Here is a 17,895-nt window from a genome sequence, read left to right as displayed (position 1 = left end):
TCCGCCAGGCGCGCCAGGAGGCGGTGCGCATTAGAGAGGCCCTGGTGGACATGTTTGCCCAAGCCCCGTAGCAGGGTCGCTTGGGTCACCCCAGAGTACTCCGTCCCAGCTCCTACCCTTCCCCACCTCCTCTCCTTACCTCCCCCCCCCCCATAGTATAGTAAAGTGTCGGGTCACAGCACATCGTGGCCGTCATCGAGTCTGTTCGTCGGGTGCGTCGGGTGTAGTTAGGGTTTTTCTTTTAAGTTAGGCTAGGGTTTAGGCCACCATCGCCGTCCTGAGGAACAGCCAACAGGATTTGGGACTTGTGTGGAAGGCTTACATCAGTGCCATCTTCAATGGATCTCCTGGCTGTTCCTCTCCTGAGGCCCGGAAGGCACAAAGGACTGACATGGCCAGCAACACCACAATCATCCGTCGAGGGATCTCCTGGCTGTTCCTCTCCTGAGGCCCGGAAGGCCCAAAGGACTGACATGGCCAGCAACAGCACGATCATCCATCGAGGGATCTCCTGGCTGTTACTCTCCTGAGGCCCGGAAGGACCAAAGGATCGAGGTGGCCAGCAACACCACAATCATCCGTCGAGGGATCTCCTGGCTGTTCCTCTCCTGAGGCCCGGAAGGACCAAAGGATCGAGGTGGCCAGCAACACCACAATCGTCCTCCCTGCGCCTAACTTATGTTTTTGAATCTGTACTGTACTGCATATTGTAACCATTTTTTTCTGCTTGTTTGTTGCTATGTAAATATAGTTTCTGGTTTACATCTTTACTGAAAAGTCTCAGTATTTCTTTATGCGCCGCGAACCAATGACCACTGAAAAAGCCCCCCCCCCCCCCGGTGATAGAGTCATGAATTTGTTGTCCACAGTTGTAACCCTCTTAAATTGAAGTGGCTAATTGGAATCTCACATAATTTCTGTACAGTTACTAGAGGAACACAATAACCACACAAGATTGAAATGAAAACAGAACTTTTTATTTACAAAGGAGGGGGGGGGAGCTTTAACTGCGAGAAGGGGGGGGAGCTTTAATTGCGAGAAGGAGGGGGGGGACCTTTAACTGGGAGAAGGAGGGAGGGGCAGTTACTGGGACGGGTGGCCCCTGCGAGCGCCCCTCTGGGGGCGGACCTGCCCACGCTGGGCAGACCGCGTTGGGGCAGCCTGCACGCTGAGGTGCCCACGAGTAGGAGCACGAGTAGGAGCACGAGTAGGAGCACGGTCTTCAGGGTCAGGAGCAGGAGCATGAGCAGGGTCAGGGTCAGGAGCATGAGCACGGTCAGGAGCAGGAGCAGGAGCATGAGCAGGGTCAGGAGCATGAGCAGGAGCAGGAGCAGGGAGAGGAGCAGGAGCTGGGAGAGGAGCAGGGATAGGAGGGGGCATGGGCTGTGCTCCCGGAGGGATGGCGGGGGCATGCGGTCCAGCCATGCCATAGTGGATGGCATGTATTAAATGTGCCGTCAGGGTGCCCATTGTGGCACGCATCTTGCGGCATTCCTCCAGGAACGCAGCCCATCCCTCCTGCCGCCACTCCTGGTCCCCCTGCACACGCTCCGCAATGGAGGTCTGGATCCCCTCCACTGCGGTGACATGACGCCGAAGCAGCTGGTCCCGGTGTCGGAGCCTGGTCCTCCGGGCTTGGGCAGCTGGGGGTGCCGCTGCTGCTGGAGTCACGGGTCTGGTGCTGGGTCCCGCTGCAGGGAAGAGAAGAAAGGACGGGTCAGTCAGGCAGGCCATCCACTGTCCCCACACCTCCATGCCCTCCACCCCAGAGCCCCAGGTGACCGCACAGTTGTGGCTTGGGCCCACTCAGTTCCCCTCCTGCTCCCGGGGGGTGTTGTATGTTGGCAAGAAGGACCACCCCTGGGAGTAGGGTCCTCCCTGCAGTATTGTAAGCACCGGTCTGTATCCTGGCTCCGTGCAGGGCAGGAGGGTGCTTGTGCTGCGTTCACCTGTGGAACTCCCTGCCGGTGGACACTGTGAAAAGCTTAGGGCTAATCACTGGTGTTTGACAGGGAGCGAGATGCATCCCCACGCAGTGCCTGGGAGCACACCTGTCAGTGGCAGTCTGGGCTCTCAGATCCCATTGCGTGCGATATCTCCTGGTCAGAACCAGAAAGGGTGACTGGGTGAGGGGATGTCCCATCCTTGCAGCAAAACTCAGGGGCCCATCTCCCTCCCACTATCCCTCCTGCAAGCCTGGTAGCCCAGGGACAGGTGTGGCCGCAGTGGGGACTTCCCTCGGGGAACCTGCCAAGGCACTGGGAGCAGGTGAGCGGCTCGGTGGTGGTCCACGGTCACAGGACTGTGACGTTGCACTTATCCCAGGAGCAGCTGGCTGTGCCTCACAGCCAGGCCTGGGACAGTGTGCCATTCCCTGTGCTGCACCCCTTGGTGGAGCAGCAGGCTCTGGGCTGAGTCCCTCGGGCCCTGTCCGGTTCCAGCCGGCATCCACCCTTCCCCCTGATCCCGCTGAAATGTGTGTGAGAAGCACGGTCCCAGCCATGCCCGCAGCTGCCTGCCACGGCCACCTGCCGCTCAGTCACCAGGCTGCACGTGCTGCTAACTGCCGCATGCTATGCAGCGTGCAGCTCACGTGGCCTGAGTGACATGCTCTCCCCTTCCCCCCTCCGGACACTTGGGTCTCGCTCCCCCCCGCCCTCCGCCCCCCGCCCTTTGGGAGTGTAACCTTCAAAGACTCACCAGTGGGTTCCTCCCCGGCCACAGAGGAGCTGCTGGAGGGGGCCTGCTGGGTGGCAACGCTGGCCTCCTCTCCCGAAGCGCCGCCACTCTCGTCTTCCTCCTCCGGTTCGGTGGGACGAATGATCGGGGGGTGCTGGCAGGTGTCAACGGGGACAGCTGGGCCTTGCGGGGCTGGCTCGCCCAAAAATGAGTTCAGCCGCTCAAAATAGGGGCAGGCATCAGGCCCTGCTCCCCTCCCCTCCGTGGCCCGCACGTACCCCAGCCGCAACTCCTTAACCTTCGAGCGGACCTGCTTGCAGTTGCGGCTGGGGTGCCCTTGCTGGGCGAGGTTCCGGGCCATCCGGGTGTACAGCTCAGCATTCCGGCGGCGGGACTGGAGGTCATGGAGACCCTCCTCCCACAGGTCCAGGAGGGCCTCCAGCTCCCTGGGGGTCCAGGATGGGGCCCTGCGCTTCCGGCCCCTGGGGGCTTCCTCCTCTGCCCCGGGTGACGGTGGCTGACCACCTCGAGCTGCCATGCCTCCGCTGAGGTGGCTGGGCAGCACACTTGCCACGTCGCAGAGCTGGGAAGGGAGGTCTGAGGGCCTCCTGCCACGTGCGGCCAGTAGTGTGCGTGCTCTTTAAGCCCTCGGGTAATGCGGAAGTCCGTGGCTTCTACGGGGTCTCCCGCCGTCCAAACCGCTTTTTTACGTTTCTTCTGCTTTTCCGGAAAAGCTGTCTACACTGGCCCTTTTCCGGAAAAGCTTTTCCGGAAAAAGGACTTATGCCCGAGCGGGAGCATCGTACGGTTTCCAGAATAGCGGCTGATTTTGTACAGTACAGCATCGTTGCTTTTCCGGAAATTCAAGGGCCAGTGTAGACAGCTCGCGGCTTATTCCGGAAAAGCGGCTGATTTTCCGGAATAAGTGGCCCAGTGTAGACACACCCAGGGAGTGGTTGGCTGACTGAATTTACTCATCACTCTGTGTATTAGGTAAGGGAGGCAGATCTTTTAGGTGGCTCAGGGAGGGGCTCTATTACCCTATATAGTCCTTGACTTTCACAAGATTTTGGGAAGAGGAAATGAGAGGTTGGATTGGAGTCACTAAACTCAACCACATTTGCAGAAGTAATTTCAAATCCCCAAATACAGACCAAAGAGACAGCCTCACAACCAAAGAGGCACGGCTTGCTGTGTCCAAGGCACAGCTTGCTGAAATTCACTCCAAGTGAAATGTAACCAGCCACAAAGATTGTGGGTAAAGCTTCTTTCTTTAGATTGAGCCTGCTGCTACATATTCATTATGATATTTTTTCTCAATTAGAAGCAGTGTGGCTTAGTAATACAACTATATTTTCAATAAGGTGAGTACAACAATGATGTACAATTACAGTCTCATAATTTAACACATAGGAGCACTGTAAAACAACTGGAAAGGACTTTGATTATTACAGCTTGCAAATGGACCAGGAAAGCCATTTACCATCATTACAAAGTTAGTTCATTTTGGTGGATTTCACACATGCAGAAAGAACAATGCATGCTACAGAATGAGATTTCATTTTACAGCTGTATTAACCAAGTGCTTAAAAGCTTGAAGCGGTCCCATGGGTTTTGAAGGATTTTTCTCATAGCATTAAAAAGGAAAAAAAAAACCTTACAACTGCACAGTTAATAGGACCCTGCTGAAGTCTAACTTCAAAAATTCATGACCTATAAAGCCATTAAGGACCATATTTTTGTTTCTACACCATTCCTGTTAATAACGGTATCTAATTAAAACATCTGTAAAATACTGATAGTTTGTTTTTTTCAAATTTTATATAAAATTCAAACAATTGTTACCTGGTTGAAATGAGGGAGAGAAATCAGCAGGGATGGCTATTAATAATGATACTACCCTAAACTGTAAGTCATTCCTAATGTGTATCATCTCGACATTTAAATTAGTCATATCACAGCAGAGAGAAGACACATGGTAACTAAAACAAACATACAGACATATCATTTAGGCTAAAAAAGGCTATTATGCTTTGTTGATGGTTACTATCTTGTACATTTCTGATGGACTTTTTAAACAGTTACTTTTAAATAGTCAAAAACAAAGACTCTATGTGAACTTCCCTCATATCCTTGCATAATACAAGAAAGCAAATTATTTTTTCTGTTGGTTGGTTTCCTTCCTCCTGCCATCTGACCTGATGCATACCTGAGACCTCTTTTCCACACTGTGTTCCATCTTCAGGACAGCAGGAGAGTTTTACCAATGCTTTGCCACTGGGTTGCATATTAGTATCATTTCCTTTCAGTGCTTTGCAGCGAGACATGTTCATGGCCTGATTGCACATAGTGCTTTGAGTTTTATTTTGTGAGGAGGAAAGAGGCAATAATGTCAAGACAGAGTCAAGTTTCTCCAAACTAAATGCTTCTCTCATAGCAGATGTTGTAGGATATGGTCTACTGCTTGTGGGAAACTCTCACAGGTTAGGTAAGGAGCTGGTTTAATTTTGTCTTCATCTGCTGCTCGATATTTACCTGAAATAAAAGAACAAAAAGGTGCTTTTTAAAAGCTGCTTTGGCTGTCCAGCCAGCCTAGTCTTCCCTGTAGCTAAAACAGATTCTGTCAGATGCTCCTATCACATGTGTTTCACAAACAAAGCCCTTTAAAAGGCGTCACCACTTGGCATACTCCTTGACCTAATGCATCACAGATGATCTTTGCAGCGTTAGGCTGACATTCATTTAAGACTCTATTTAGATTCCCCCAGAGGTGGTTTGACCAAAACCCCAACCTAATTTTGCAACTGATTATTTATGTGATGGAGTTATTTGAACCCCCTCTACTTCAGTGAACAAATTTATCACGAATTGTCAAAATCCATACGGTACTTACCAGTCTTTACTAAAATACCTAACATGCCAGCATTCTGGGCTCCACCAACATCATCCCTACAATCCTGGCAGACAGAAGAGGCAACAAGGTTAATCTAGAGTTACAGAAACAAATTTGTTTATGGGCATTCGGTGGTGCTCACCACCATGCCATGATCCAGGTAATCAAAACAATAATACGCCATATCCTGAAATTACCACTTGGACAAAATGCACTAAAGTTATCTCTATGGGAGCTTTGCTTGAGAAAGGACTGCAACATTTAAGCTAAATCTCATATATGGCTTAAATACTCAAATTGAGGACCAGTTTTTAAAAAGTTTGTATGTGCCTAAAGATGCAGAGAGATGCTTAGTAGGGTTTTGGTGTTCAGGCATCTAGTGATACTTGGAAGACTGCCTCTTTGCATTTTCAGGTGCACTCAAAACTTCAGAAATATCAGAATTCAGGCTACCTGAGTGCTTGACATTGAAATATGAATACTGTTCTTTTAATGTGCACACATTTGTAATTTATTAGGTTTTAAAAAAAAACCAAAATCCATCATGTAGATGTCAATCTGATGCTTATGTGGGTCATCGATAAAGTTGGAACCTTTAGGCATGTCTACACTCGTGGCTTCTTGCACAAGAATTATGCAAATGAGGCTAAGCATGGAATATCGCTTAGCCTCATTAGCATACCTAATGAGCCACCATTTTTGCAGAAGAGGCTCTTGCGCCAGAAGGAGCTGTCTACACTGCCCCTTCTTGCGCAACAAAAACCCTCTTGCGCAATGCCATTATTCCTGAAAATAATCGGCGTAGTGGCATTGAGCAAGAGGGTTTTTCGTGCGCCAGAAGGGGCAGTGTAGACAGCTCCTTCTGGCGCAAGAGTGTCTTCTGCAAAAATGGCAGCTCATTAGGTATGCAAATGAGGCTCGGTGATATTCCATGCTTAGCCTCATTTGCATATTTCTCACGCAAGAAGCCGCGAAAGTAGACAGCCTTAGATTCACCACACTGACTTCTGCCACTTGAGCTAACGGACAGATGATTGTCATCCTTAGATCAGAGGAAGTCAACAGACAGCCCATGGGGCAAATCCAGACCAGCATATACTCTTGAATGGACTGCAAAATCTTTGACCAAGAAATCTGGACCTTGACAAAAAATAGACGACTCTGCTCTAGTGGACCAGCACTAGAGAGAGAATGAGATGTATTCTTTGCCAGGAGGTTTCACAGATATTGGCTGACAAAATGTTGATAGGGACATTTTGGGTTCCACTCAGACCCTGGAAGGGAGTATAGACTAGTGAGCACAGATTCTTCTGTCAATTTCTCCCAATATTGACCTCTTCTGCTCTGGCTTACTTCCCAATGTCTGCTTCCTTCTCCCACTCAGACTTCTTGTCCCATTCCTTAGCCTGCCTGTCCCAGTTTCTCCTCACATCTGCATCATATCTGACTCCTCGTCTCAACCCACTTCTTTCCCTGCCTTTTGGTCTGGCATTAGTCCCCTCAGTATGCAAATCATGTAACTTCCTCCTCCATGCAGCATTGGTGCCAATAGCAAATCTCTAAAAGCAAAAGAGACAGGAATACTGTTCTCAGTTCTAGTGCCTTAGCCTACCCAGGCCCAAAAGATCTGGGAGCAACCATTACAGGAAAATTCTGGCTTTCCCTCTGTAGCCCTGGGCTGGAGGCAACACGCTCAGTCACTCTAGGAGGATGGCATATAAAAAAAATCTGGTCAGAGCTAGCAGTTGTGAAAGGTTTGGGCATCTTCAAATGTGAGGACAGATGCTTCCAACACTAGCTGCTAAAAATCAAAGTTTCTATTGAGCATGAGCAATTTGATTTTTTTCCCCAAATGTTTAATTAGAACAGTCACCCAAATTTGGGCAGATTTTTACCAAGACCGCAAAAGACACATACATGACTCAGGCCACCCATTTGCCAAATTTCAAGTTCCTGTTCCAGTGCTAATGGGGTGCTAGTGCAGTTCAAAGAAAAAGGTGCCAGAATTTTTTAGCTTGGGGAAAGCAGAGTACCGTATATTCCGGCGTACAAGACGACCTCTGATGTTAAAAAACATCCCCCAAAAATCGGGGGTCGTCTTGTACGCCGGATGCCCCGCCGCCGGAGCCCCTCCGAGGCTTTCAAAGCCGCGGAGGGGCTCCGGCGGGGGGGCAGCCCATGCGCGCCTGGGATGCCCCCCCGCCGGCTTCCCCCGAGGCTTTCAAAGCCGCGGAGGGGCTCCGGCGGGGGGGCAGCCCATGCGCGCCTGGGATGCCCCGCCGCCGGCTTCCCCCGAGGCTTTCAAAGCCGCGGAGGGGCTCCGGCGGGGGGGGGGGGGGGGGGGGCAGCCCAGGCGCTCCTGGCGGCTTTGCTCCCGGTGCCTCTGGTCTGCTGGGGACCATCTCCAGCAGACCAGGGACACCGGGAGCAAAGGAGGCGGAGGGGCGCTGGGGTATAAGATGAAACCCTATCTTTTAATTAAAAAGATAGGGGGTCGTCTTATACACCCAGTCGCCCTATACGCCGGAAAATACGGTATTTGCCCCTTGTCAGTCTCAAAAATACCTGAGCAGTTTTAGCTGAACTTTTCAAAATATAATCAAACTCAGACAACATGGAAAATTCTAGTGCTATGTTGGTAAAGTTATAAGCAACTGAAAACAGTATTTTAATGGGAAGTGTTGGACAACCTGAACCAGTGGCACTACAGCCCCAAGTACAATGTAATGCAAGATGAAAGCCATTCTGAAACATTAACCAATTACTCTGTACTAATATATATTACAACATAAAGGTCTGATCATGAAGAAGGATCCATTATTCACAGCCATTTATTCCTGTATTGAGACCTGCTGAACTCACTAGAGGTAGAATTCCCATGGACAGTTATTTGCAAGATCAGACCCCAGGTTTCTCCTGACAACATGGCTTGGATAATTTGGTTACTACCTCAAGTGTATTACAGAATTGTAATTACGTTTGTAAACATGGAATGTTTCAACCTAATTTTTAGTAGAGTACTCAGGAGCCAGACACACAAGAATGATGGTCTTTGAAGGGATTCAACTCCACTCTGGCCCAAGTGTGTATTTTGTAAGAACAAGCTTTTGGATTTTAAAAGTGTGTTGTAATTGCCTATTCTTAGTAGCAGAGCTAAGGAAATGTGTTCCCTCACAATAAACGAGTAAGTTGCCAGTGTCCCTTTAAAGAGTTACTATTTTCCTTTTGGGGGAGGGGATTTTTAAAAAATAGTGATGTTAGAGGTACGGGATCATGGAAATGCTTATTTGGAGTTGGGAATCTATGACAAAGCTGTACAGAGGAAGAATGGTCCTAGAGTTCCACATGGAGCTGGAATTCAGGAGGGGTGGTTTCTATTCCTGGCTATAGACTTTGTGTGACCTTGGGGAAACTCAGTGAGGCCATGGAATTGATTACTTGGATGGTGGATTAGGCCCTAAGTGTATCAGTTCCTCTATCTCTGAAATGGGGGGAACTGATAATAGTCTTCAGATATGTTAAGAGTTGTTATAAAGGGGATGGTGATCAGTTGTCCTCCATGTCCTCTGAAGGTAGGACAAGAAATAATGGGGAATAAAAGATTTTAGGTTAGATACCAGGGAGAATTTTAATTAAGCTCTAGACTAAGCCTAAGGGAGTTTATGGGACTACGTCAGTGGAGATTAAGAATACATTGGACAAACACCTGTCAGGGATAGTCTAGGTTTACTCGGTCCTGTCTCAGTGCAGTGAGGTTAACTTGACTTTTTGGGATCCCTTCCAGCCCTACATTTCTATTATAATGTTTCCCTACTTTTACAAGATGCTGGAAGGATATACTCCTCATAATGCTCACATACCGTGGAGATGGGGTCACACAGGTAGGTAGATAACAGTGTGCTTACTCAGTCCTCATACTTACATCGCCAATCATAACAGTCTCCTCCGGCTTGCAGCCAATCCCCCGTAAGGCTTCTAGGAAGAAGGTTGTCTCTGGTTTCCCCACCACTGTTGCTTTGGTGTCGGTAGCATATTCCAATCCAGTAACAAAAGGTCCAGGGCCCAGAGCTAAGCCATCTTTCCGCTTATAATATCTAGCTTTATGTATAGCTATAAGAGGGGCACCATCAAGGATCAACCTAGAGAGACAAGGGAAGAGGAAAAAAAAAATTAAGCCTTGAATTCATGGATATGTGCTACTATGGGCCTAATCCTGCTTCAAGTGATGTACATGCCAAAAACTCATTAGCTTAAATGAAAACAGAATCAAGCCCCAAATTGTAGCAGGGTTGAGAATTAAACTAATGTTTTACTGAGTGAGTTGTATAAATAAAGTTACTTCCTCCACCTTCCAGCCACCCAAACCAGGTAATAAAAATACCTAATGAAGCCACTGTCTTAAAATGACTACAAGAGCCAAAGAGGGTTTTTTTTTTTTTTCAAAAAGTTATGTATATATTTATATTCACTCAGTGATGGAATTAATTCCTTTATCTAACAGAACCTAAGAGTTACTTTCCATTGTTGATGGCCGAAGTAAAAACTCATTTGATTTATCCTTGTAAATATTTTATTAGATATTAACTGTAGATAGTGCTTGTGATTTTGATGGATGCACACATTTAATTTCCTGCTAATCTTCCAAGGCCTTTGCTAGGTGGATTAATATTGCAGTGCTTCCAAAATTACTCTGCATAGGAATTCTGCAATATAGATTACTCAGCAGAGCAATTCTTGGTACTGCTTGTTCTATCTTCCAACTGCCCACAATATCTGCACAGTTCAAGACTGACATTCAGGATTCCAGCTTGCCCTAGTTTGAATGAACTCCATGCAGAAAACATGCAACATGGACTCTTCAGTTTATTTATAGGAATAAAAGAATGTTAAAATAAAAGACATGCACTAGTTATAAGGAAAGATCAGTATGTCCACGGGCATAAACATCACACACATATATTCACTACAACACTCAAGTAACTCTTTGATTCTTGAAGCAAAATGCAGGACAATGTAGCACTTTAAAGACTAACAAGATGGTTTATTAGATGATGAGCTTTCGTGGGCCAGACCCACTTCCTCAGATCAAATAGTGGAAGAAAGTAGTCACAACCATATATACCAAAGGAAACTACCCCAGACTAACACGGCTACATTTCTTTGATTCTTGGTACTGATACTATCAGAAGTTACATTTTAGAAACAAAGTTGTTTTTTCCCCTTTTGTTATAGGGAGAGAAAAATTCAGAATGAAGGATTAGTGAAAATGTCTGATCAACACATCCTTAACATCTCTGATTAGAATACTGAGAAACTGAGTGGAAAGCCTTCCACTTGAAGCTCTCAGCAATCCACAGCGACTGGGGGCTTTAGAAAGTGGATGTAGAATTGTTTTCGGAGAATAAGAGTTATTTCCTCCCTCACAAATTTTAGACTGTTCTCACATTTCCTCAGCCACATTATTATTCCAGTTCTTTACCAATGCTTGCTATAGAGGTCAGCATGAAATTTAAAACACTACCTTGGGTTTCTGCAGGCAAGAATGAAATTAGTTTTCATTCTTCCTGCCACACAATTGACATGCTAAGAAGGCTAAAATAAAGCTGCTACTAGCATCATTTGGAAAGATCCAGGTAATCACGAGTGGAATAGTATTCTGAATATTACTGCTTACTACAACAATCCTAAAAATCTCACTGTTACTTTGTGCTCTACCACCTAACTGCCTTCAGTAGCCATCAGTAGTCTCGTGGCTCATCTCCAGAGCAGTGACCATCTGTCTTAGGGGAGTGTGTGTGTGTGTGTGTGTGTGTGTGTGTGTGTGTGTGTGCGCGCGCGCGCACAATGCCTGTTACAATGAGGCCCCAATGGAGAGCTCTAGGAATCAGTGCAACACAAGTAAATTATAAATTAAACAGGAATGTTTGTAATTTGGGAAGTGGGTGGTTGAAGGTTTCCTTAAATTAATTTTGGGCATGCCTGTGAGTGTCCTAGGAGTTAAGGGTACTCCACTTGTCTTACAATCAGATTTTTTTATGTTTACATTTTGCCATCACCTATATTATAATTCTTCACAATGGACACAACAGCTCCATACACATTGAAAGCATAATCAGTAGCGCTGGAAAATCTGCCTAAATGCTTATCTGAAGGAAGGGGCCTGGTACTACCATGCACTGCTCAGCTGTTTCAATCCTCTCACCAGTTCTAGTTTCACTGCAATAAAAGCCCTCTAGAATGACTGTATCTATAAAAGCTGAGGTAATGATCATTGAGTGCTTCCCATTTGATTGTACAGCAAATTCTTCAGATACTGGAGATAATTCCAAGACTTAATCACAATGAATAGAAATGTAGCCAGTGCAATGGAAAAAGCAACAATGAAATAGCTCCTCCTGCTTCTTGAGCTATGCTATTTGGCAGTTTCCTTGGACTGGGCAAGGAGGACTTATTCTCCTTTTAGTCCCAATTATTTTGTACAGAAACCTTCAAGAAAAATCCAGTGTGTAGAAGAGCAACCTCTTTCTGACCCTTCACATTCTTTCAACACTAATACCTGTATGACATTCTGCTATAACTCTTCCCAAAGAATTGGATTGCTCTACATCGGAGTGAAAAAATATCAATTTTTACATTTGAAATTGGATTTTTCATTTAAATTGGATTTAAAATTAAGCAAACTATTTAAAAAAAAGAGGTAAAATAAAATTTAAAATCACTGACCTGTTAAGTTCTAAATTTATTATAAGCAATTAAAATTATTTAAATTAAATACAAAATAGAATATAAGCAGTACATGTTTGCAGCCAAATTTTAAGTAAAGTTCTACCAGTTCTGTAGTGTGGGTCACAGTTTAGGCACTTAGAACCAGTTTGCCAACGTGCTAAATCAGTTTTTGCCAGCAGTTCCAATCAGAATATTTGCCTTGGTTCAATGATCAGTTCATTCAAAGTGGAAAAATTAAACTATTGGGCACTAAAAAAGCAGAAAAGCTTGTTTTCCTTTTCTAGTCTATGAATAAAAACTAGGTTTGAGAGGAGGAGAAGCTCTACTATTTTTAAATCTGGAAGAACACAGTGAGAAGAAAATTTAATTAACAACAGATCGTTCTTCCTTTGTTTAATACATCAATTGGTTTTAAATGCAGAAAAAGTGTTTATCAAAAAGTTTATCTAGCACACTAGAAATTGATTTACTAAAATTTAAATATTGCTTTGTGCATATTACATTGAATTTAAATTCCCACACAGTTTGAAACAAGTCACAAGTAAAATAGTAATAATCTAGTACAGTACAAGCTGTGTTATCCGGCACTTTAATAACTGAAAAACTCAGTTAACTGGCATCTGTCAGAGATGGCAATACACTTCCTCCTTCAGTTAACTGGAAAAATTCTGATAGCCATCCAGCATCATTTTTTTGACATTTTCTAGTGCTTACAGAAGCCAAGTTTTTTGTAAACTTGTGGCAGTAAAGTGTGTTTATGTCATGCTTCTGTGTAAACTGTCACCAGCTATTATCTAACCCATCCTGCAAGTATGACTAGTGTACAGTTAAAAATTCGAGTATCCAGCACATTTAACTGGCTACTCCCATTTCCCATGAACGCCGGCTAACAAAACTTGTGCTGTCCAAGGGTTCTAAAACTTCATTGCTCCATGACCCCCTTCTGATCACAAAACTTACTACACAATCCCAGAAACTGTGACTGAAACCTGAGCCCACCCAAATTCCACTGCCCCGGGGGGAAGAGGGGAGCAGAGAGGGCAAAGCCAGAACCTGAGCTCCCCCTGCCCAGGAGATGTAGGGAACATAGCCATAGCCAAAGCCAAGGGCTTTAGCCTTAGGAAGGGGACCTATAGCCTGAGCCCCCCTGTCCAGAGCAGAAGCCCGTGGCCCCTGCTGGCTCAGCAGGTGTTTGAGCCCTGGACCCAGCAAGTTTAAACCAGCCCTGGTGACCCCATTAAAATGGTGTTCCATCCCACAATTTGAGAACTGCTGATCTAGTAAAGAAAATGGTGAATGATGCCTTTCTTATAGCATCATAAGAATTAAGAACCTGAATTAAGTTTCCGAATCTTTATTAAGCTATGTAATAGCTTTAAAATGTGTATCCTCCTAGCTAGCCAAAAAAAAAAAGACAAAATTTAGTATAATGGTTGTAGCTAGTTGTAAATCAACGTTTTAATAGTTGCCTATCAGTGAAAAACAACCTTTTCTTTAGGTAAATAACTACTAAGCATCAGTCCCTGTTTCTGCTTGCTGATTTAAATTAAAATTAGAATTGGGGATTCAAATCACTCTGCTTTAAATCAGTCCATCCTAGTCTAGATTAGGCTACATGCTTCTGCCTACATATGCATTTGCAAAACACCATAGGCACCTGCAGTATTATACAAATGATAACATTTCACTTGTAATAATGCAATGGAGTAAAAAAACTGCCAAAAAATCCTTACACTGAATCAATTTAATCCAAAACAGATTCAACAAGAATAAAGCAGCCATTACTAGTCTGCTCACAGTCAGTGAATATCAGCTGTTACTACCTTAGATATGCATCAATGTCACATTTGTTGGGGCAGAAACCCAACAGAAGATCTACAGTTTTCACCCATGTTTATTTACACGGTGTAAATCCATATCTGCCTATTCATTTTGGAGTTCAAGCTACTGGCACCTTCTACCCTCCAACACCTTGCCCTGAGCCCCTTTCTGCACCCTGCACGTCCTATCCCATCCCTAAATTCATGGCCGCCTACAATTTTCCTACCCAAATGTGACTCAGAGCAAAAAGTTTACCCCCCCCCCCCCATGTTCTGCACCAAGGATGCATACCCCCTATGCCACACCCTCAGTTCAGTTCTCTCTTTTGCAGCAGGGCCTGCCCCATTGTGCTGTGAGGGAGACTGTCACAGCTGCAGTGGTGGGGGCTGGGATTTCTCCTCAATGACAATAATCAGGCCAAGCACCAAACCCTACAGTTAACAGTAATGTACCCAATTCAGCTGTGGGGTAATTCCACTCCCTTCCACTCCGGTTTAATTTTATTTTTTGCCTATCTTCTGTCACACGGGCACAATGGAGACTGGATCCACTGGTAACCTTGAGCAGTAATGTCACCAATCACTCGCTTTAAGTATCCTGGGCTCTAGATTGAGGCAGCTAATTACTGTCATTCAGCTTCCAATAGGTTCACAACAGACATAACCAAGGCTTGACAAACTGCTGAATCTACTCACGCGTGGCAAGTAGATTTCAGCCGGTCGCTCCATGCACCCCATTCACCGGCACTTCGCACATGCATAGTGCCGGTCTGGTACATGTGTAGTGCGGGGCTGGTGAGAGGCTCTCGCCGGGTTTGTCAACCCCTGGAAATAGCCATAACCAAAGTGAAGCCTGCATGTGCGGGACTGGGAGATGGGTTGGAAATGGGGGGGACTACGGCCTATAATGGCAAGGAGAAAGGAGGGTCAGGGCACAACAGGGAGGCAAGATCAAATCAGTATCTTAGATGCCTATATACAAATGCGAGAAGTATGGGTAATAAGCAGGAAGAACTGGAATTGCTAACCAATAAATACAACTATGATATCATTGGTATTACAGAAACCTGGTGGGATGGGACGCATGATTGGAATATTGGTATGGAAGGGTACGGCTTGCTCAGGAAGGACAGACAGGGAAAAAAGGGAGGAGGGGTTGCCTTGTATATTAAAAATGTACACACTTGGACTGAAGTGGAGATGAACGTAGGAGATAGCTGTGTAGAGAGTCTCTGGGTTAAGCTAAAAGGGGTAAAAAACGAGGGTGGTATCATGCTAGGAGTCTACTACAGGCCACCTAGCCAGGTGGAAGAGGTGGATGAGGCCTTTTTTAAACAATTAACAAAACTATCCAAAGCCCAAGATTTGGTGGTGATGGGGGACTTCAACTATCCAGACATATGTTGGGAAACTAACACAGCGAGGCACAGGCTATCCAATAAGTTTCTGGACTGCATTGGAGACAACTTTCTGTTTCAGAAGGTTGAAAAAGCTACCAGAGGAGAAGCTGTTCTGGATTTGGTTTTAACAAATAGGGAGGAACTAGTTGAGAACTTGAAAGTGGAAGACAGTATAGGGGACAGTGATCACGAAATAATAGAGTTCATGATCTTAAGGAAAGGTAGAAGGGAGACCACCACAATTGAGGTTATGGATTTCAGGAAGGCAGATTTTGATAAGCTCAGAGAACTTGTAGGTAAGGTCCCATGGGAAGCAAGACTGAAGGGAAAAACAACTGAGGAGAGTTGGAAGTATTTCAAAGGGACGTTGTTAAGGGCCCAAAAGCAAACAATTCCGCTGTGTAGGAAAGATAGAAAATATGGCAAAAGACCAGCTTGGCTTAACAAGGAGATCTTGCATGATCTCAAAATAAAAAAGGAGTCATATAAAAAATGGAAACTAGGACAACTAACAAAGGATGAATATAGGCAAGCAACACGGGAATGCAGGGGCAAGATTAGAAAGGCAAAGGCACAAAATGAGATCAAACTAGCTACAGGCATAAAGGGAAACAAGAAGACCTTTTATAAATACATTAAAAGCAAGAGGAAGACCAAGGACAGGGTAGGCCCACTGCTTAGCGAGGAGGGAGAAGCAGTAACAGGGAACTTGGAAATGGCGGAGATGCTCAATGACTTCTTTGTTTCGGTCTTCACCGAGAAGTCTGGAGGTGTGCCTAACGTAGTGAATACAAGCAGAGAGAGGGTAAGTTTAGAAGATAGGATACACAAAGAACAAGTTAAAAATCACTTAGGAAAGTTAGATGTCAGCAAGTCACCAGGTCCTGATGAAATGCATCCCAGGATACTCAAGGAGCTGATAGAGGAGGTATCTGAGCCTTTAGCTATGATCTTTGAAAAATCATGGCAGACAGGGGAGATTCCAGAAGACTGGAAAAGGGCAAATATTGTGCCCATCTATAAAAAGGGGAATAAGAACAACCCAGGAAATTATAGACCGGTCAGTTTAACGTCTGTCCCAGGGAAGATAATGGAGCAGGTAATTAAGGAAATAGTATGCAAACACTTGGAAAGTAATAAAGTGATAGGGAATAGCCAGCATGGGTTTGTGAAGAACAAGTCATGCCAAACTAATCTGATAGCTTTCTTTGAAAAGATAACGAGCCTTGTGGATAAGGGAGAAGCGGTGGATGTCATATACCTAGACTTTAGTAAGGCATTTGATACGGTCTCGCATGATATTCTTATTGATAAACTAGGCAAATATAACTTAGATAGGGCCACGATAAGGTGGGTGCATAATTGGCTGGATAACCGTAGTCAGAGAGTTGTTGTTAACGGTTCTAAATCCTGCTGGAAAGGGATAACAAGTGGAGTTCCTCAAGGGTCTGTTTTGGGACCCGTACTATTCAATATCTTCATCAATGATGTAGATATTGGGATAGAGAGTACTCTTATTAAGTTTGCAGATGATACCAAACTGGGTGGGGTTGCGACTTCTTTGGAGGATAGAGACATAATTCAAAATGACCTTAGCAAGTTAGAGAAATGGTCAGAGGTAAACAAGATGAGGTTTAATAAAGAGAAATGCAAAGTGCTCCACTTAGGAAGGAACAATCAGTTCCATACATACAAGATGGGAAGCGACTGTCTAGGAAGGAGCATGGCGGAAAGGGATCTAGGGGTCATAGTGGACCACAAGTTGAATATGAGTCAACAGTGTGATGCTGTTGCAAAAAAAGCAAATATGATTCTAGGTTGTATCAACAGGTGTGTTGTAAGCAAAACTCGTGAAGTCATTCTGCCGCTCTATTCTGCACTAGTTAGGCCTCAGCTGGAGTACTCTGTCCAGTTCTGGGCGCCACATTTCAAGAAAGATGTGGAGAAATTGGAAAGGGTACAGAGAAGAGCGACAAGAATGATTAAAGGTTTAGAGAACATGACCTATGAAGCCAGGCTTCATGAACTGGGCTTGTTTAGTTTGGAAAAAAGAAGATTAAGAGGGGACATGATAGCGGTTTTCAAATATCTAAAAGGGTGTCACAAGGAGGAAGGCGAAAATTTGTTCCTCTTGGTTTCTGAGGACAGGACAAGGAGTAATGGGCTTAAAGTGCAGCAGGGGAAGTTTAGATTGGACATTAGGAAAAAATTCCTAACTGTCAGGGTGGTCAAATATTGGAATAAATTGCCAAGGGAGGTGGTGGAATCTCCCTGTCTGGAGATATTTAAGAACAGGTTAGATAGACATCTGTCAGGGATGGTGTAGACGGAGCTTGATCCTGCCTTGAGGGCGGGGGGCTGGACTCGATGACCTCTC

General features: G+C 45.3%; 1 protein-coding gene across 4 annotated transcripts in view; it reads right to left on the bottom strand.

Moving 5' to 3' along the window:
* Positions 1 to 4,011: 4,011 nt before the first annotated feature.
* HDHD2 (haloacid dehalogenase like hydrolase domain containing 2) overlaps positions 4,012 to 17,895 on the bottom strand; it is a 31,110-nt gene continuing 17,226 nt past the window's right edge. For 3 of the 4 annotated variants that reach the window (XM_006136754.4, XM_006136755.4, XM_006136756.4), the window contains exons 5-7: positions 9,495 to 9,711; positions 5,573 to 5,636; positions 4,012 to 5,214 (exon numbers count right to left, since the gene is read on the bottom strand). In XM_006136754.4, the coding sequence (XP_006136816.1) occupies positions 5,111 to 5,214; positions 5,573 to 5,636; positions 9,495 to 9,711 (385 nt within the window). In that variant the 3' untranslated portion in view covers positions 4,012 to 5,110. The remainder of the gene's footprint in view (positions 5,215 to 5,572; positions 5,637 to 9,494; positions 9,712 to 17,895) is intronic. The other variant, XM_075932707.1, reaches the window with a different exon arrangement.

The sequence above is a fragment of the Pelodiscus sinensis genome, chromosome 6 (assembly GCF_049634645.1).
Source record: "Pelodiscus sinensis isolate JC-2024 chromosome 6, ASM4963464v1, whole genome shotgun sequence".
NCBI classification, from domain to species: Eukaryota; Metazoa; Chordata; order Testudines; family Trionychidae; genus Pelodiscus; species Pelodiscus sinensis.
The sequence above is the reverse complement of the archived record's forward strand: the minus strand, read 5'-3'. Positions and strand labels throughout refer to the sequence as shown.